Source organism: Sander lucioperca, chromosome 11 (genome assembly GCF_008315115.2).
Source record: "Sander lucioperca isolate FBNREF2018 chromosome 11, SLUC_FBN_1.2, whole genome shotgun sequence".
Taxonomy (NCBI): Eukaryota; Metazoa; Chordata; class Actinopteri; order Perciformes; family Percidae; genus Sander; species Sander lucioperca.
In genome coordinates, this window is record NC_050183.1 from 28,565,496 (window position 1) to 28,586,139 (window position 20,644).

The 20,644-nt window shown below is 42.3% G+C and overlaps 1 protein-coding gene across 1 annotated transcript; it reads right to left on the bottom strand.

Annotated features, from left to right (window-relative positions):
* Positions 1–791: 791 nt before the first annotated feature.
* On the bottom strand, positions 792–17,879 carry dsg2.1 (desmoglein 2, tandem duplicate 1). Its single transcript, XM_031311835.2, has 15 exons — positions 17,719–17,879; positions 13,535–13,630; positions 12,348–12,506; positions 12,046–12,187; positions 11,304–11,464; positions 10,202–10,336; positions 9,868–10,053; positions 7,496–7,670; positions 7,165–7,396; positions 5,959–6,101; positions 5,038–5,259; positions 4,592–4,822; positions 3,300–3,430; positions 2,797–3,120; positions 792–2,654 (listed from the first exon to the last, which is right to left on the bottom strand). The coding sequence occupies exons 1-15, from the start codon at positions 17,764–17,766 to the stop codon at positions 1,563–1,565; spliced, it is 3,477 nt and encodes a 1,158-aa protein (XP_031167695.1). The 5' UTR covers positions 17,767–17,879; the 3' UTR covers positions 792–1,562.
* Between the last annotated feature and the right edge of the window lie 2,765 nt (positions 17,880–20,644).

Consider the following 20,644-nt stretch of genomic DNA (forward strand, 5'->3'; position numbering starts at 1 on the left):
GTCTTAGCTAGGCAAGCATCTATCTCTCCAAAGGTGTATAGTGCAAGAAAGCAGGTAATTCATGGTCAGCTGACTAGGAACAGTTCCAGTGAGTTATCTTCACCCATGTAATCACAACAATGCATTCCAACCCAGACTCTAATGGCGTTTTTCCACTACATGGTACCTGCTCGACTCAGCTCGGCTTGGCTCGGCTCGACTCGGCTGTGGTGCCCCGTCCTCCTTTTTCCATTGCAGATTTAGTACCGCCTGATGCGTGAGGCGAGCGTGGCTGGTCGTCATAGCGACGCCGCAGGAAACTGCCACGACCTAACGCGACACACACAGTAAACGTTGAATGTGTGTTGTTTTTGAAAAAAAACACAGCTGGCTAAACTATTTAAAAATGGCGGGTTCGTTCAGGACTCCACCGTCTGTCTCCGACCAATCAGTAGTCTGCAGGTTTCCACGTCACCTTTTGGTATGGCCTCAGTTCGCTTGGAACCTCGGTGGAGGTGATACTAAAAAAAGTACCTGTTGGCACAGGTTTTCATAATGGAATACCAAAAAAGGCGAGTAGAGTCGAGCTGAGTCGAGCAGGTACCACGTAGTGGAAAAACGCCATTAAAATACGTAGTGGATCAGCTGCTTGGGCTTTCTACTCTGGTTGTTGGTCTGCTGTTTAGGTGGTTTTGTCCTGTAGTATCGGCATGTGTTATACTGTACTGTATACTGCACCCTCATGATGTTGTGGGGTTTTCTCCCTGGCTGTTAGAGAAACATTTCAAAAACCTGAACAGCTGACACAATTGAACCATTTCTGAATTGTAATTGTCTGTAGGACAAGAAATGCATCTCAGTAAGTTTCACCCTGCCCTGATGGTGGAGGGACAAATCAGCAGAGGATGTTTTGTTATATTACCACAGAGGCACTTTACCTGAAATAACATACCTAACCCTTACCCTGACACCGCCAAGGGTTAAGCTTGTTGGTCTGTACAAATGTTTGTACCAATGCATCTGTTAGATGTTGCAATATTTAAAAGGATAAGGGAAAACTTTGACTTCATGGTGGCGCTAGTCAGGGGCGTCACCAAAGTTATTCTATATCATCCTCTCGGGTCCATAAATGTCAGTACAGAATTTCACGACAATACATTACATACATTACAAGAGTCGTTAAGACAATTGACCCTGAAACAAATTAGTGGACCGACAGACTAACAATGCTGCAAGCATGGCAAACTAAACCTAACATCACAAAAATACCTTTGCCAAAACAAACAGTGGACAGAAAAAAAACACCGTTTTCTAAATATATGGCAGCTATGTGTTTGGAAATGAAATTTTCCAGAAAACTGTGAATATAAACATATAACATATAAACACACAATATAAAATATTCTTAAATGCAAGATTGATGGGCTTGATAGTTTGTCTGGGTACATATGTTGGTGTCAAGTTGAAGCAGTAAACTGCAAATAAACTGACATGAACATGCGGGGTGTCTCTCATGAAAATACTTGAGAAGTTGCATTGCCATAAGCTGCATTAAACTGCATTTTATAAGTTTTTTTCCCACATCACAACTCAGTGGTTTTCTCCTGCACCACCACTTTGCGGTAGGTGGGGGTTCCGCTCACTTTAGTGGTAGAGGAACCCGCCACGCTGGTCTGAGGGCCAGCCGAAGTGCTGACCTTGCTGTAGAGGACTCTTTGAGAGCCAGAGATGTCACTTTTCTGGGACAGCCCTCCTGCCTCCTGGACCAGCTGACCTGCGCTGCTCGTTGGCCCCCCGACCAGCAGGACCCTCTGAGATCCAGAATGTCCTCCTGGCTGCTGCAGAGTGCCCCCCTGCATGAGGAAGGTCTGGCTCCCTCCGCCTTTCATTGACCCTGCAGGGACCATGCCCTCCATGACCATCATGGTCTGGGAGCCAGAGAGGTTGCCAGCATGGATCATGTTGGCACCGCTTCCCTGGACCCCGCTCCTCTCCACCAGCATCATGTGGGGGCCCTGGGCTTGTCCTCTGGTCATCATTGTCTGGTTCTGAAAAACCATGCCTTGGGCCGGACCAGTCTGGGTGCCGTTAAGCAGTACCATGCTCTGCATGTTGGTGGCTGGTGCCTCAGCCAGCAGCACTGTGTTCTGAACCTGTGGCTGGACTACGTAGTGCATTGGCTGCATCACAGGGGCGGTGGTGTAGTAGACAGGCTGCTGCGCCGGCTGCTGTAGCAGGAGCATCTGGCCTTGAGTTGCCATCCCTTCCTTCACTGTAGTCATCCCTTCCGTCACTGTAGTCTTCCCTTCCCTAACTGTGGCTGTGCTTTTCTTCACTGTCTCACTGACCACGGCCTTAGGGATGCGGGGCATCGGCTGGGGTGGAGGGGGCAGCTGTTGGGCAGTCATCAAACTTGATACTGAGGACTGAGTGTTGACGGAAGCACTGGGCCGAGGAGTGAATTCTTGTTTGACTTCAGTTGGGATCTTCTTTTCTCCGCACACCTCAGCCAGGGTCTTGAACTTTGGCCCGATGTCATCGAGGAAGTGCAAGTCGTTGTCAGACTCCAGGAGGCTGCAGCAGCCCACTGAGCCAGCCAGGGAGCCCTGGCCCTCGTAGTCATAAACTAAAAGACAGTCCTTTCCTCCAAGGTTGTCATTTCCACTGGCCACCTTCTGTTGAAAAAAAGTAAATCATCCCCAAGGTTACCTTTTTTGTAGCAAATAGGTATTTTGTTATGGCAAAGATCCAAGACGACAAAACTCCCACTATGGGTGACAGAAAGTTAAGAGTAGAAATACTTTAATGACTCCTCACCTGAGTGTAGTACTGTGCCAGGAAGTGGTCTGGCAGAGCCATGCCGTCATACATTCCTCCACCTACTCCTGATTCTCTGCCCTCAAACTCAGAGTAGAAGCCACTGCCGCTCAGCTGGTTCATCATCCCCCATGCCCCTTCTCTTGGGCCACTTGCAAAACCTCCTTGACAACCGGGCCCATTCATCTCATTCATGGAAGTAACGGATCTCTGGAAATCCAGACCTGCCATGAGCGGCATTGCTGAAGTATTGTTAGTCATGCCCATATTCACGTTGACCATATTTCCATCCATTTGTGTTGGCATGTTCAGTAGCGGCACCTCCTATAAAAGGCCAGTGATCCAATGTTAGTACAGAGTCAACAGTTATTCTGCTGCCTAAATCACTTCATGCAGCTTTCAAGCAGACATCATCTCAATAGCAAGTGGTCAGTATGAATGACAGTATTCCTGTCCTCATCAGTGAAGCTGGTGTGTTGAAAAGGCAAATATGTTCATCTTACCGTGTTCTCTCCCTGGCCCTCAGTGCGGTAGTTAATGAGGTGTGATTTGGTGTCGAAAGGCATCTCAGTAAAGCCCCCTGGCAAGCCCCCAGCCCCCCCACATTGGCAGAAGAGCAGCAACAGAAGAAGTACTGCAAAATCAACAACAACAGTTTTAGTCTAACTTAGTCTTAAAGGCGGTGGTGTGGTCCTTTGGGCTCCTCCAAAACAGAAAGTGCAGTTTCAGTTTACCTTACAATACAGTGTGGTTATGCTTTCTTTTATCAAAGGAAACCCTGTGGTACTTTAATACAACCATTCTGGTGTAAGTTGTATGTATGTGGCATTTTTTTGACTTCTCTTTCTCTGACTGTGTGCAAACTGGGGCTGTTAGAGACCGTGATTGAATTCATTTCCCCACCACAACTACTGGTTCATTGTGGTTGTTGAAGCATTTAAGAGGACCTGAACGTTCTCAATCAGCTTCTTCCTGTGAGTGATGGGATCCTACATAAACACAGCTATGTCATTTTTGAGTGTTAATAATACATAAAGATTTTTTGTTTCACTTCAATTGATGCTTATCTAGTCATGAATATGCAATATGATGAAAAATACTTCATATTTGAAGCTAAGTTTTCAGGGGCTCAAAATCTCTTGTCTGTAGGCAGTGTAGAGGGTTTGAATGCCCGGAGGAAGTCCCTTTATGTCACACCTGTGGAGTTACAGCTATGAACAACACAATATACCATATACTATACATAGCCTTATTGAGGTATGGAGACCTCTTTGGCTTTTATCAGCACACATAAAAGCGTATATGTAGATACTCACACATCAGTGATAAGCTGATATCAGCCAGTCAGGCTCAAGTCCTTAATGTTGAGTCCTGTATTGAGACCACTTCTCTGACATCCCAGGCTTTGTCTTCATGTTCTGCCCATTCAGAGTCAGACCTTACTGTGTCCTGCATATCTAAAGTACTCAAATATCTTTTTTACTCTCTATATGGCAGCACTAACTATGTATGGGGTTGTGTATAGGATGTAGCAGTTTTCAACTGATGATATCCTATGTGTTCAGTGTGTTTAAAGGTTCCAGTCTTCATTTCGGTATTATTTCACACTTGAAAAGATGTGCGCACTGTCTTCGACCTAGTTTTGGTCTTGGTTTTGAATCATTTACTCTGGCCTTGTCTTTGGCCTAAACTGGACTACGTCTAAACTCGACCTGTCTTGGAATTGTCATGAGCACAGCAAAGGTGTAAAGTGTCTGATCCCACTTCATCAGAATGAGCAACACATCATACTTACGTAGTAACACCAGCAGACCCAGGAACAGCAGTCCGATGCCTGCAGGTCCGAACTCTGATCCTTTGCTGATGCTTCGTTTTCCACACACCATCCCGTCCCCACAGGTACAGACTTGGACCGTCACTTTCTGTGGGTCTGGACAGGCCTCTCCCTGCTTGTCCCTCACCACAAATTTCACCTCGTAGAATCCAGGCCACATGGACTCCTGGGCAGTCAGGGAAGCTGCAGTGTCTGCGACATGAAAAGTGTACTTAGTCAATCATCTTTACTCTGCAGTTGACTACAAATTGAAATTTCAAAACAAGGTTCCAGACATTCTGGTAATACTGGTCTAAGAAAAACAAAGAAACAAATCCATACAGAGCCATTTTTAATTTATTAATTTATTTCTATATCTGTATCTATCTTTTACAAAACTTTTATGTAATTGGCAGTATTCCTCTCACCATTTAATTGATTCACCTGCCATTTGCCCTGAGTGCCCTCTGGGATAATGACAAAGTCAAAAGGAGGTCCGTTTGGGTAGGAATCTTTATCTTCAGCGTTCACAATGACAGAATCATCCGTGGTGCACATAGTGTGGATGTTAGTGGTCAGGATGGGGCAGTTGTCATTAACATCTCCCACCTGGATGGCTATTGTACCGGTGGCTGTTTTAGCAGGCATGTCTGTGGTGGAAAAAGAGAAATCAAAACAGATGGCTCAGCATTCCCTTTGTTTCTAATTCTAGTCTTCAGAGACCGAGTGTAGCTGTGGATGTTCATGGTCCCCCAGAGGATCCATCCTAATCCTACGCATATCTAGTAGCTGGCTAAACTCTTCCATACAAATATAAACACTGCACAAACTTCATAATTTAATGGGATTGTTGTGAAAACCGTCATCTATGCTCCTGAATGATAATATTTAATGATTTTAATGACTCTATGGCATTTTCTCTCGAGCCATCCTCAGAGCAAACGTTAGATTTTAGCTCGGCTAGAAGATTAGCAACAACTGGCAGTGTTTTTGTTTCATCTATCACGTTCATCTTGTTCATACTGGAGCCGGTAGAAGTCAATAGCAGAGTTTGAGAGTAGAGCTTGATGCTTGATGTTTCCTACCTTCCACAGCTACTTTTCACCAAAGAAGAGCTGAAGAGCTCATAGTAGCCTATTGATCCCACTAGAACACTGCGCTGCCAGATTGAAGAATTACTCACTAAATTCAATTGCTCTTGGGGGGGGGGGGTGGTTTAGACCTACTCTATCTGTAAGGTGTCATGAGATAATTTCTGCTGTGATTTGACACTATAAATAAAATTGAATTGAATTAAGAATACTAGTATTACATGTAAAACATCTGGAACATAGCGCCGTAGAGCATACCTTCTGTAATGCAGACTATTTCTGCAGTATATGTCCCATTGACCAGGTGTGGAGATTCTCTATCAGGCTTCTTGTTCAGTTTGATCTCAGCTGTCAAAGGGTCGATGACTAGCCAGTTGTCAGGGTCTAAGCCCTTGGCATACCTACAGTAGAAGGAGACGGTATCGGTTATTATCGCTGAGTGTAGAATTAGCTGTAGTTTTAACTGCAGAGACTTTCATCTTTGTGTTGTATTATTGCGAACATGTAAAAAAGATAAAAGCAAAATAAAATAACAATAAAATTAAAATGAAGTACATCTATACACAAACTCAATGAATGCATTCTCAAAAACACAAATTCAGTTTTACATGTTCCCAATACCTTTTCCGCTACTATTCATGACATCATATACATATATACTAGAGCTGTACAATATATCGTCTTTTTTTAATCGTTTTGCAATATGAACTTGCGCAATATACACATTGCAAAAGGCTGCAACATATCGCAATAGACACTCAGAGACTTTTTGTGTTAGTTGAAAGAAAATATCTTTACAGACGGTCGAGCATTGGATCACTGGAATACAAAACAGAGCCCAACGTAGGAGGTATGAGTAGCGCTACACTTTAATGGCCAGTGCACACATAACTAGGCATAAGCCAAATGCATTGGTTGCTGACGAAGATGGACAATAGACACATAGTTTGTTTACGGTGAACTTTTGATTCACTGACTGTCACAGAGATGCATGACTCAGTGTCAGATACTATTACCGGGACCGGTGTGCATAAAGTTACCGCTGGTAAACCTACAGTAGTACTGTGAGTAGCGCGTTGAAGCACAAACTGAAAAACAGGTAACGTTAGTTAAGCTCACTGCAGAAGCACATGCTGATAAATTGGACAGGTTGCAAAATGCTAGAAAGACTAAGCTACACAAAGCACGCCTCTTAATAAAATCAATACAAGGGTTAATATTAAAGGGTGATCTATAACTGTATTTTTATTAGGCTAATGACTGAATGACATCATCAGTGACTAGTCGACGTCGACTTGACTTTCATCACATCAGAGTCGACTTTAAAAAATCTGAACTCATGCAAACCCTAGTATGCACACAAGCCAACATATGCAATTAATTAACAATTATCCAAATTATTTGTAGTAAGTGTATATCACACTGTGCCCGTAAAAATGTGAACATGTTTGTGCATGCACTGACCTGACTTTCTCAGCTGGTTTCCCAGTGTCTCCATCTATTGCCTGGTACTGGCCGATGACATCATTCATGTTGAAGGAGGTGCCTCCTTCTGACACGGGAATCTTTTTGATCTTTGGGTCAAAAGCTGGCCCCTCGGGCTGGTTCATCACATTGATTTTGATTGGATAGGTTTTAAATGTGGTCCCACCTTGCCATGATGATCCTCCAGACCCACCTCCCCCACTTGTTCCACCTCCCCCACTTGTTCCACCTCCCCCACTTGCTCCACTTGCCCCACTTGCTCCACTTGCCCCACCTGCTCCACCTCCCCCACCTGCTCCCCCTCCCCCACCTGCCCCACCTCCTCCCCCTGCCCCACCTCCTCCCCCTGCCCCACCTCCTCCACCTCCTCCCCCTCCGAAACCTATACCAGCTGCAGAACCTCCCGCAGATCCATCAAACATCGGAGCCTTGTTCTTCACAATTATGCCTAAGTTAAGGTCCTTCACATCTTCATAGTTCACAGCCTGTGAAATGGCACACACAAGCACAACAAGCACAAAATACCATTAATACAGATGTTAACATAGTATCAATACACACTCTCTAAATTGAGTAAAATGAATGACAGGAGCATGTGCTGAGGTTAGCACAACACGCTGATAGGCATCAAAGTATGCGAGCACAAATGAAGCACTGGAGCTGGAAGACCCAGCTCCGTGTGTGGCGCTGTTGCTCCACTGTTGCAATAAATTTATAAAAAATTTAAAAAAAACAGGCAAAAACACATTGGACGGTATCGCCTAAATGTGTCGAATGCAATAAAACAATTACTGAAGCAATTTGCATTTACATTGGCATATAGCCAAGGTGGATGGGTGCAAGGTTCTTATTTTTTTATTTAAAAAAAAAGTTTTCCAAAGAGGACAGAATGTTCCCTCAGTCCCCAGCAGAAGGATTGGGTCTGTCTTTGACTCCTGAACTACTTTCTGTTGAAAACAGTGGCGGTTTTTGGCACGGACGCCCCGACCCCGGGGCGGCATTTTATCATGAGTCATGGGGGGGCGCAACGAGCACTTGAAAAAAAAAAAAATCTTCTGCTCCGCGAAGCAGTTTTCTATTATCTATCATTTCACTGTGTGGGGAATTGGCAGATTGGCGCTCACTGCAGATGCAGGCGTCCTGCTTGCACCCCCCTACTTTCACAATGAAATGGACTAGTCCGTAACGGGGCGGGGCCCGGCGCGAACAGGAGAACTCTGAAGTACACAGAGACGGAGCAAGGCAAGTCTAAACATTTCTTTTATTACAATGGTCTAAACGCGAAAATCAAACAAAGTTACCCAAGCGGCTCAAATAAAAGAAAAAGCGAAAAGACATGTTGTCGGCAGTAGCAGGACCTTCATCAGCTTCCGTGGCTGATGATAGTGGTGGGGGTGGTGTCAGCGACAGTGGCATACACAGTGAGGAGGACAGGAGGAGAGAGACAGAGATGAGTTAGTGAGGGTCCTGCGGTAAGTAGAACTCCCCTTAAAACACTTTGCCCCTTGATAAAACTGAGCCAAAAACTGAGTGGTGGACAAAACACTACAACAATAAAAGACGTAGGCATGCTTTACTATATGATTGCATTAGTAGGCTATATAAACGTTGCACATCATGCAAACTTTCTTAACGAGAATTGTAGCTTTTCTATCTGCTTAGGCAGACAAAAACTCATGATATAGGACCTCTTGAAATGATAAAATATATATATATATATATATATATATATATATATATATATATATATATATATATATAGAGAGAGAGAGAGAGAGAGAGAGAGGTAGAGAGAGAGAGAGAGAGAGAGAGAGCTTGTTGTACACCGTTTTATTAATTTATTAATCTTGTTAAATTTTTTATTGTATTTATTGTTGGCACAATATATTGTATATAGTGTATATTTATTTTAAGTTCTGATAACCTGTACTGTCATATTTTGTGCAGAATTGGGTTCATTGTGGAGATTGTTCACCTTAAAAAGTGTGTTTCCTGTTGTAATTGCAATAGTTAAATAACTGGATTCTGTTAAGTGTGTTTTTCAAATGCTCTAATGAAGGATTTGTGCAATTGAGAAATATAATTTTCTCTTTCACTTATGTTGTTGGGGGGGCGGGGCGCTCGAAGGGGGTCTCGCCCTGGGTGTAATTCAATGTAGAACCGCCACTGGTTGAAAATAAACAAAAAGAAACGGATCCTTATGCAATTTTTGTTTCGGACTGAACCGTGACTCCTAAACTGTGGCTTCTGTGTGCGTTACAGCCCTAATGCTGACGCTGTACCTGACTATCATGTAGGGGGAACCAAAGCTCCCAGAGGCTGGGCTCAATTTGATGAGGGGATGGCTGCTTCTTTACTTTGAAAGGACTCTCAGCTGAGGTGGTTCAGGTGGAAGGACTACATATCCAATCTGACTTGGGAATGCCGTGGGATGCCCCAGTAGGACCTGCATGTGGCTAGGGGGGCCACTGTGAACTTGTTTGTTTCTGAGTTATTACTTTTTTTTCAGGTCATGTCTACACCTACTCCTTTCATGATGGGCAAGTTACTATTTTCATGCATTATGTATGGGAGCAGGATGACTGCATTCACCACATTTATCCCACAAACGACCGGGAGACCAACATATTTCGTCTCGAATGAAATTGCAGAAACACCACTGTGTTGCTCATTCAGCTGTACCTTGACGAGCATTAGGACGCCCTCGTTGGTGACGGGGTCTGTTTTGATGCTGAAGTACCCGGCCTCGTTGCCTTGGACAATGTCAAACACAGCTTCCCAGTTGTCTGTGTACTTCAGGTCCAGGTCCTGTGTTTTGACCCTCATCACCTCCACATCCTTTGTGTTCTCCTCAATGCTGCCCTGATACTGAAAGTCAAACACAAAGCAACAGGGTTCATTTCTGCAGCACTTGTTTTAACGACACATTTGTTGATTAGCATTTCATCATGAGTATGTCAACATTGAAATCATTCAACTAACCAACACAGTACAACATGTTGATGTGGAAAACTACCTCGGTTTTTTCCAGAGTGGGGACGTTGTCATTCACGTCCAGGATATTAATGGTAACTGTGCCGGTTCCTATGTTTCCCTCTGGTTGGCCATTTAAGTCTTGACCTCTCACCGTCAGAACGTACTTATCTGTTTTCTGAAATTAGAGACATAAATGACTTACAGGGACTGCATCACATTGCTGTGAGATGGAACAATAAATGAGTTTGCTGCATGGTTGCACATCGGACAGAGTAGCATTGGTCCTGCTGTAAATTCCAGAAATGATAGGATTCACAGCCAATGAACTTGTACATTTCTGGTATTTATAAATGCATATGTTGCAAGATACAATGTAAATGTTCTGAACCCTATTAGAGTCAACAAGCATTCTGCAATTTCTCCAAACAAGATAATGAAGTCGGAGAAGGACATTTATGAACTGCTATTGGTTTGAAGGTGAGGAACATTAGCTGTATTTTCTTTGTAAACCTTCAGGAATACTTGTAGCAAACTGCCAGAGGTACAATGGTGTCTTTACAATAAATCAACAGTGAACTTCAGCTAAAGCAAATTACTATAATGGAAAAAAGCTCAAACAGTAAATGCTTCTTTAGCAGGTATTATGCAAACATTTAATCAGGAATCCTATGGGTCCCAACAAACGTTGCTTAATGTTGTCTTAAAGCTGCATTAACTGAACGTTTTGGCTTTTTAGGCATTGACATATGTGAAGTGTATGTTGCTATAATGTTGTTACGTTAATGTTAAAGGAAGAGATGGACTATTACTGTACTCCCAATGCAATTAGGTCAAATGTTTATTCTCCTTTTAGCTCTGGTTTAGTCTCCACCAACTCCTCTGGCTGGGAGTTAGTGCAGGGTGGGTGGGTGGCGTACAGTGGGTGTGTCAGAGCTTTTTTGCGCTTTCCATCTGCCTGCTGCTGGAAACAAGGTCCACACGAGCAGACAGCAGTCCAGAAAACCAGAACAATGGAGCTGAGAGGGGCTCCAGAGTTTGGTGATATTTCTCTGTGGGTTCATCACTTTCACAAACACCTTTTACATTACACATTGTCATTTTAAACACTGTTGAGTAGGCTGTGGATGTAATTCAAACTGTACCTCTCTGTCCAGGCTAGATTTTTTGACACGGATGGTCCCATCGGTGTCAATCTTGAACATGTCATGAGCTGGTGTCTGATCTATCATGTAATAGGTGATCTGAGAGTTCACATTCCCTGGTTCATCATCATCGGTGGCAATTACTCTCATAACTGAAGTCCCTGTAAAAACAGCATTACATCACCAAAATGAAAGATGTTCCGTGTAGTTTTGTTGTAAACAAACCAAAGTTATGTTTACATTCAGTGTTATTCACCAAAACAAGAGAGGGGGAAATGCAACTACAAAAGTTACGCTCCTCTCTCTGACACACAGACTCTCTCTCTCTCTTACTCTCTCTCTCTCTCTCTGTATGTGCACCACACCTGGTAGAAGAAAGCTGCTCTGTTGTTAAAAGTGTTTTGTGGAGCAATTGTTGACATGTTAACAGAGTGAGATACAGAGTATTCCAGTTTTACTGGTATGCAGCCCATCTTTTGAAATGGTTGGTGCCCCACCAGTTTCGCCACTGACTTGACATACTATGTTTTGGGACACTTTATAGTATGGCAGTATGGGTATTAATAAAACGCAAGAATAATGTGTTTTGGAGAGTAACACTGAATGTAAACATGAGAGAGATGTAACAAAAAGGAAAAGCTTGAAGATCCAAATCATTGTTTTTTTATTTTAATCATAACTTAATGAAGCTATTAAGGATTATGAAACAGTATAGACATATAACAGAAGCAGAAACACTAACCTACAGAACTGCACTCATTCACTGCCCCGGTCTGGATGTCTTGAAACACTGGAGATTTGTCGTTGTCATCTTCAACCTTGAATCGTATGTCAACGTTTTCCTCTGCAAGGCTGCCATCCTTGTACCTAGCAACACCTGACAGCTGAAACAGAAAACTCAAATGTTGTCTTCATCCTCTGTCTTAGCAGGTACATGTTCAGACATGAATAGGCTGTGACGTCGATGTGTAGCAAATGGCTGCCAAATATTTCAATATTCAATATGACAAGCACAGAAGAAGAACAGAATCTGCCATTACTCACATTGTAGGAATCGATGAATTCCCTGTCAAGAACTTGGGTGACACGAATGTTTCCACTTCTACGGTCGACTACAAACACATGGTAGGGACTGTTGCTTGCACCACTGCCTTCTAGAGAGTATTCAATATTCCCATTCCCATCATCAAAATCGGAATGAATCTGAAACACATTGCACAGAGCTGGTTAAGCTAAATACAGTCTAATTCACATACATTTGAAAAGCTCTAAACCATCATTTGTTGAGAAATAATTGCGATTAACAATATAATTGTCTCTTTCAGCCAAATTTAAAAATATGTATATATGTATTACTTTTGCAAACAAATTAAAGTTTTGAATGAATTCCAGGATACATCTTTTGGTTATATCACTGTCATGTGACCCAGATAATGTAATAACACAGGTACATGGCATATGAAGTAAACCACGCCTCTTATTATCATAAAACATTGTATCTTTTTCTTAAGTAAACATGAAACTGTCAATTACCATCAACAGTCATACCATTAGGACCTTAGCTAATGTTAGCAATTAATTGCGGTTAAACAAAGAATGGGCTATTATGTAAAAAAAAATTGAGATAAGACAATTATGCAATAATTGTTACAGGTCTGTATATGACAGTATGGAGTTACAGTAGATTGAAGAGATTTTGGTCAATAGAAAGGAACACACTATACAACCTTTTCGGTATTAAAATAAATGTTTCACAAAACAGCACGGAATTCCTTCATTCAGGCCTGGATATACTGTTGCATCAGGTTTGTAAATCCATAAAGTCTCTGATTAGGAGTATACGCAAATAGTTCCCACCTGTAATAGATGGTTTAAGCCATTCCAAGCTATCTTATTGAACAATTATTGCTGTTATGCGCTTCCTTAAAATGTTTTAAATTTGATAGTCCACATTTAGCTTTTCTTCTGCATATTTGTGTTCAGAGAGACACCCTTGTGTGTTATGTCAAGCAAATACACAAAGAGATGATAAACCACAAAGGAGGTGTTACAGTTGATACCACTTCTCTGATGGTACTGTATGTCCAACCAGTTTTAAAATCAGTGTTCTTGTTTCTTGATTTGGACATTGGAGCAGTGGTTACATTGGGGCACTAGAAGGTGCACGAGTGTTAAAATATCAGTTAACTAGTAGCATTACAGAGAGTTGAAGTCAATGACCAATGACTCACCTTGGCAACATATTCCAATTTGGTGTAGTCTACATTTTCCCTCAGTGGTTTTGGTGGGGGAATCCAGTGGGCCTTCACCACAGCAACAGCCTGCAGCTGGAATACAATACATGGAATTACTTCACAATGGACCCTTACTTGACTGGTTCACATAGGTTGATGCTAGAATGGATGGTTCGTAGGGACAGGCAAAGCCATGACCCGCCCTACTCTGCCTCTGATTGGTTTACTCTGATATTCCTACTCTAACATTAACCCATCTCACTCCTCATTCCTAAACCCAACCAATCAGCCAATTAGAGGCGGGTCATGCCTTTGCCCATCTCGAATTGTAAGGGATTACAATTTCCAAAACAGTAATTATATTACAGTTATTAATTCAGATGTTACCAGAAAGCAATATGTTTTTTTTTTTTTTACTAGCCAAAAAAGCTAAACTAAGGATCAGGATGGAAGATGACAAAGAGTCCAGGCCTGAGGCTACTTGCCAATATTGACTCATGGTCATAGCGCCACCTGCTGGCAAAAGGAAGTCATCTTTATACTTAAGCTGCTGTACTTTAACAGACTTATTCTACAGATTAAAAACAACTGACCTCAAACCATCTGTCATAGACACTTGTGGGAACAGGAAATGGAACAACATTTGCAATACACCATTTCCAACAGCACACAATCCACGCAGGAAATAAAGTGTAACTCGTGTCTCAGTGTCCAATGGTCACGCAAATGCACGGCTGCGTCTGCGTGTGAGGGACCATCCATCGCTGCGTGTAGCTTTTATATTAAATTAGTGCTGTCAAACGATTCAAATATTTAATCGCGATTAATCGCATTAATGTCATCGTTAACTCGCAATTAATCGCACGTTTTTATCTATTCTAAATGTCCCTGATTTCTTTTTGTCCCATTATTTTTTCTCATTTTAATGCTCTTATCAACATGGAAAAGTGGATCGGCTTGCTTTGTGCAAATGTTTTTTTTATTGAAAACAACATTGGCATGCTGTATTGTTCAATTTCACACTAAAATTCTCACTTGGAGCAAATAATCTCTCACACAATGTAACGGCTTTGACGAGGGGGCCATCAAGTGGTTATTTCAGACTGGACGTGCTGCGATGATAGCTCAATTCACAACGACGAAACACACAGATCACTTTGGTCTTGTCAATGGAACCATTTGGCAACTTTTTAAAAATAAACTTTCCATTCAGAATCTTACTGGCATCCATTTTGTCGTCTCGCGCTCGCCATCTACTCAAAACGTAACGTTAGCCTACTACTCTTCGGCCGGCTTGCAAAGCCCAAACAAGTGTGTGCAGCGTGCCTGTTGTTTAGTTTCCGGTCTAGCTAGATCCGGTGTGGTGTTGTAGTTTTCCTAACGTTACTAGTTGTTGCAAAAGCATGTGAAAAAAAGTACAAAGTTTGCTAGGCCAAAAATAACGTTAATCTCACGATAAAAAAATTGATGCCGTTAAAATGGGTTTGCGTTAACGCCGTTAATAACGCGTTTAACTGACAGCACTAAATTAAATCTATGATATTGATCCCTCATGGGAGGAAGGATGGTTTACAGCCAACAGCCCACATCACTCAAATGACTAATTAAATAGTAGTTATACAACCATAATAAACAGATCCAATTTTTATTTTTTTTATTTGTATGTGTGTGTAAAATACAACAAATAAAAATGTAGACATCTGTACATTCTTGCAACACAAAGCCACGTTGTGAATAGAATATTCTAGAATTCTAGAATAGCATAGAGAATAAACAATCTATACGTTGTTGTGAACACTGTTCTGCTCCTCTAACAGAGATCATATAATACAGTGTATGATAAAACACGGACGCATCTCTTCCTCGCCTCCTCCGCTCGAAACAAAACCAAGGACAATGACACCTAGTGTCATTCTAATGAGGGAGAAACTCATGATGTAATCATTTTGTCCACTGATGCTGAATTACAGACATTGTGTTCTGACTGGATTTGTTCCTGTTGTCAATCAGAAACTACTACAGAGCTACTTATTAGAGACCCTCATTACCTCCATTTTTAATAAAAGCTAGGAAAGATTCTCAGCTCCTGTTATTCTGGCTGGTTGGGGCTCTGCCCTGTGTCAACTTGGTGGAGCTATGCAGCATGAAATTCCATATGCTCGAGAGAATGAAAACTGTAAGGTGTCCCGTTCAAACAAGAACAAAACACGCAGTGTAGAGTCAGTGAAATGTCAGTCCTGAGAGGAGGTCTGACCCCATTCAGAAGTGAGTGCATTCCCCTGCTGATACTCCTGCAGAGTTTACCCTGACTGAAATTTGACCTGCACATTTGAGAGCGAGGGTGGGGCTAACCTGTTGTTCAGGTTCTACTGACTGTTGCCTTTTGTTTGTTGCTGCATGAGCTACAGAGCCAGCGTGGCTAGTCAACGGTAGCATTCTGTGTGTTGAAAATTTGATATGCTTTTATCAAACACTGAGCTGTCTTTGTCATCCGTCCTCATTCTGCTGCATTCATTAGCAAACAATTACACAAACTTAATGAAGGAGAGGTCAATCTCAAAACTGGAAACATCAATGTACTACGACTTGTTCAAACACCATTTCAAAATGGATACTCACATTGTAAGCCCTGTTGTCAAACCATAGAGTAAATGCATAGCTCTCTAAAGGCAGCTACACACCGGGCCGACCGTTGGCAGAAAAGGCAGTTGGACTGATCAGTCTCCCCGAGTTGGTCAAAAAAGTGCCTTGGAACACACCAAAGCGACGAGATGTAATACGTCTCCATAACAACAGGTGGCGCTAATCTGTATTGTTGCCCAAAAAATAAAAACTGGCTGCTGATTGGACGAACGCGTCACGTGGGTATGGCTGCTGCTTCCAGATTTTGGATTTTTCAACCTGCCATTAATGGCGACGCATTCAGAATACGATCTCATATTGTACTAAAATAGTTCACCGAAACGTGTTTCTGAAAACAATTTAAACAAGAAATAGACAATGCAGTTGCTGAATCTGTCTTCATTTCAGATCGACAAAGGTCAGTTTAAAAGATTTTCGTCAGATTTTGAGAGGCTTAGTCAGGGTCATCCCGCTTGCCATTTCCGGGTGAGTCCCGACTGCCCTGTCTCTGACTGAGCACGTCAGGTCGTCTAAAATGAAGGCCGACAGCTCCTCCAACGGATGACGGCACAGAACACACCGAACAGACTCGAGTCACTGACCTCGCCAGACTGTCCAACGGTCGATTATCGGCCCGGTGTGTAACTGCCTTAACAGGTTTCCCTGTGTTTAGCCAGTAGGGAAGCCTGCTGGAGATGTATAATGGAACAAGACTTAATTATTAGCTTTTCTTTACTTTTTTTCTCCTTTTTTTCAAATGTGTAGCAGCTGAGTGTGTCACAGATTTCAGTGGTCATATTGGAGTGCTAACAGCAATAGATTTGCAGCATGTTGGCCTCCATTGGTTAACACTATTGCCAGGCCTCTGTTGATCACTACTGTGGGGGCCTGTGAACTGTCAGGTACTGGTTAGCTGCTTGTGTTGAGAGGAGAAGCTGACACGCCCTAGCATTCCTACTGTAGGAGATCTAACTACGCCTCACCTGTTCAGTCAATGCATGGGCATGTCAAGGAAAACAGAAGAGCTGGGATGACTCACCCGGTACATCCCATTTATGAAAAACAGCTGAAAAAATATCTCAAAGCTCGTTAATACCCTTCCCACGCTTGAATAATTATTCACTAGTGAATCATGATTTGTAGTCTGCAACTCAGTACTAGAGTAAAGAGCATCTGTGTTGTCAGTCAGTCCAGGTACAGCTGGATCAGTTCAGAAGTTGTAATACCTCAGGCATCCAAACTCATCAACAACAACAACAGCAACAATTGAGCTGGAACATAAATGCATTTCTATCATCCATAAACACACTGATGATCCCTGATCACTAATGATTGATATGATGAGAGCACGATTCCATAGAAAACAAGTGTACAGAATGATAACGCTTTAGAATAAATAAGAATATATGATGATTTAACAGTTAACTAACTCTATATGTAGAAAAGCTCGAATGCCTTTGTGTTGCCATGGCAGCCGGTTCACGTCAACATGAGCCGGAGTGAAACCTAAAGTCTTTCGGACTATAACACGGTTCAGTGTGTAACAGTGGGAAACTCACCACAAACAGCAGCCACACACACAAGGCGGCTGGAGAAACCCGAGTCATGATGAAGAGAAGTCCCAGTGAAGACAAGTTCTGTCAAGAGTTCCAGACAGACTGAGCTAAGAGAGGAGAGGAGGAGGCTTATGAAAGAGGAGGAGGAGTGTTACACACACACACACACACACACACACACACACACACATACACACCCACACACACCCACCCACACACACACACACACACACACTCTTAGGACAACAGTAGCAGTGTGTGTGTGTGTGTGTGTGTGTGTGGATGGCATAGCGCCACAGTCCTAACTTATAAAACGAAAGAAAATGAAAAGAAAAAGATAACAACAGACTGGATGATATGTTTTTCTTTGTTCTTTAAAAAGATAAAATACAGTGTGTGTTGCCTCTGAGTTGGACTTGTTATTTGTGACTTTCCATTGAATAATTATTGTCACAAGTTTGGATAAAACGCTTGAGAAAATGCTTTAGAAAAGGTCGATTTTTCATTTTTAAATTTGAATGTTCATTTGCATAGGGAGCATAAACCTATGCCACACAGCAGCTATGCGTGACGGCCACAAATTTGCCAATCCCATACAATGTGCTCATGGTGTCACACCCAGAGAAGATTATCAAACGTATTTTAGTGTCATTCCTTTTCCAATTAGCTGCTATTGATTGATAGCCAACGAGAGTCGCCAAAAAGACGTCAGCATTGTTGTTGGTTCTGCTTTGACGGTTTGTGTGTGACGAGATCTGTCACCTGCAGCACCTCTCTAAACCTGTTTGGGTCCTGTTGCTACCGGTAACTGAGTCAATGTTACTGATGCCTCCTTGGCCTGTCCTGCTCCACATCCATCTTCCAACTCAGTGGTTAAATGTCAGATCTCTGGAAAGTTAATAGTTTTTCTGTCCTGATTTCATTTTAAAAACATTTTTTTTGGGGAATTTTTAGGCCTTTATTGACGGGACAGCTGAAGAAATGAAAGGGGACAGAGAGAGAGGGGGAATGACATGCAGCAAAGGGCCGTAGGTCGGAGTCGAACCCTGGCCCACTGCATCGAGGAGTAAACCTCTATACATGGGCACCCGCTCTACCAACTGAGCTATCCGGGCGCCCTGTCCTGATTTCATTTGATCAAATGGTTACACTTTACTTGGAGGTATCTACAAAAGAGTGACATGACACTGTCATGAACGTGTCATGAACATTATAAACAAGTCATAAACGTTTATGACATAATGTTTCTGTTAGTAAGTGTCATTCGGTTTTTGTCATGACAAGTTAGAGTTAGAGTTAGAGTTAGGGTTAGAGTTAGGGTTAGGGTTAGGTGTGTTCGGATCCCAGTAGCCTCCCCACGCGTCCAACGACTACGTGGTTGAAATGGAGACTAAAGGTTAGGGTTAGGGTTAGGGTTCATGTGTCATGACTGTGTCATGACAGTGTCATGTGTTCATGACAGTGTCATGTCACTCTTCTATAGATACCTTCAAGTAAAGTATTACAGATCAAATCAGTTAGACTTTGACCGTGTAGCATTAAACAAAATATGTCCAACAGATTTCTATAATTTTTACCAGCCTGGCTTTCCGGTGGTGTAGGGACTCCCTCTGATTCACTGAAATTATTTTAAATCTTCCCTGTACTGTCTTGAAAGCTCCTCCTCATTTGAATCATTTGGTTTTTATGATATTTTATGTTTTAATCCACATACGCCCAACATCTAACTCTGGTTTATTCAGGAATTCCCTGATATTTCTGCTTTTATTACACCTCGCTTTGATAGACTCTTGGTTTTAGGTGGTTTTTACATACATGTCGTCCCCCAGGTTCCTCTTTTACTGTGGATTTTATAGACATTGTGATATACTTTAATCTGGTTTAATCAGTTGAGGGTCTCACTCACACAAGGGGACGCAGCCTGGACATTGTTCTCTCCTCTGGTTTGACTTTTTTTGTCTTGATCTCTGCGAAACTAGCTGCTAGCTGTTTCTAACCACAAAGCTATTATCTTTATTGCCCTCTCTCCACCTCCTGCTCCCTCAGTGGCTATGTATAGGTATTCCCATGTCCTCAATACTAACTCTGCTGACAGCTTTCATAAGGCCTTCACCACTGCACTAACATAACAGTGACAAAAAAACCTAATATGTCCACAGATGCTTTTCTAAATGCCTTGATAGCACCTGCACAAATCAGGAAAGTCAAACCAACTCTGGGACAAATAAAGAGAAAATGCAGACAAGCTGAATGGAAACGGGGAAAGGACCATCTGGTGGTGTCATATGACATTCTGAAATATCTAATGTCCACTTATCATAAAGCAGTAACAGAGGCCCGGCCCTCCTATTTCTCCAACATCATTACAACAAACCGTCATAACCCAAAAGTCCTTTATCCAAACCATTGACACTGTAATAAACCCTCATCCTAAACATCACACTGAAGCAATGTCGCTCTTTCTTCACAAACCTAATCATTTCAAAATAAACTTTTGGTATTGGTATTTCAATTTAAACTTGAGTTGTAATTGTAATTTTGGGATTTTATATCATCATAGTCAATATTTTTATCCCTGTTTCAACCATATAAAGCAATTTGTAACTTGGTTTTGAGTGCTGTATAAATAAAGTGTATTATTATAGAACTAGTTGCAAAGTGTTGGTACAGTGTTTGGTGTCCAGTACAGTCAGGTACAGTACAGTAGTTGATGTGTTTTTTAAGGAGCATGGCAGCATGGATGAGTCAGTGAACCGCTGTAGGACAGTCTTCTTTTGGACAGGAGTGAGTGATGGACCAAATATCACAGCAGGGGATCTTCTAGATCACATGTGTCAAACTCAAGGCCCGCGGGCCAAATCCGGCCCCTTGCAGATTTAGATCCGGCCCGTATATCAATTTGGGTTCACAATAAATTTTGGCCCACCAA

Excerpts from the sequence above, each read along its gene's own strand:
- dsg2.1 (XM_031311835.2), bottom strand. The coding sequence starts at position 17,766 with ATGACTCGGGTTTCTCCAGCCGCCTTGTGTGTGTGGCTGCTGTTTGTG. Across the intron at positions 13,631-17,718 it reads GTGTGTGGCTGCTGTTTGTG|CTGCAGGCTGTTGCTGTGGT; the intron begins GTGAGTTTCCCA and ends ATTGTATTCCAG. Across the intron at positions 12,188-12,347 it reads AATTCATCGATTCCTACAAT|CTGTCAGGTGTTGCTAGGTA; the intron begins GTGAGTAATGGC and ends TTTCTGTTTCAG.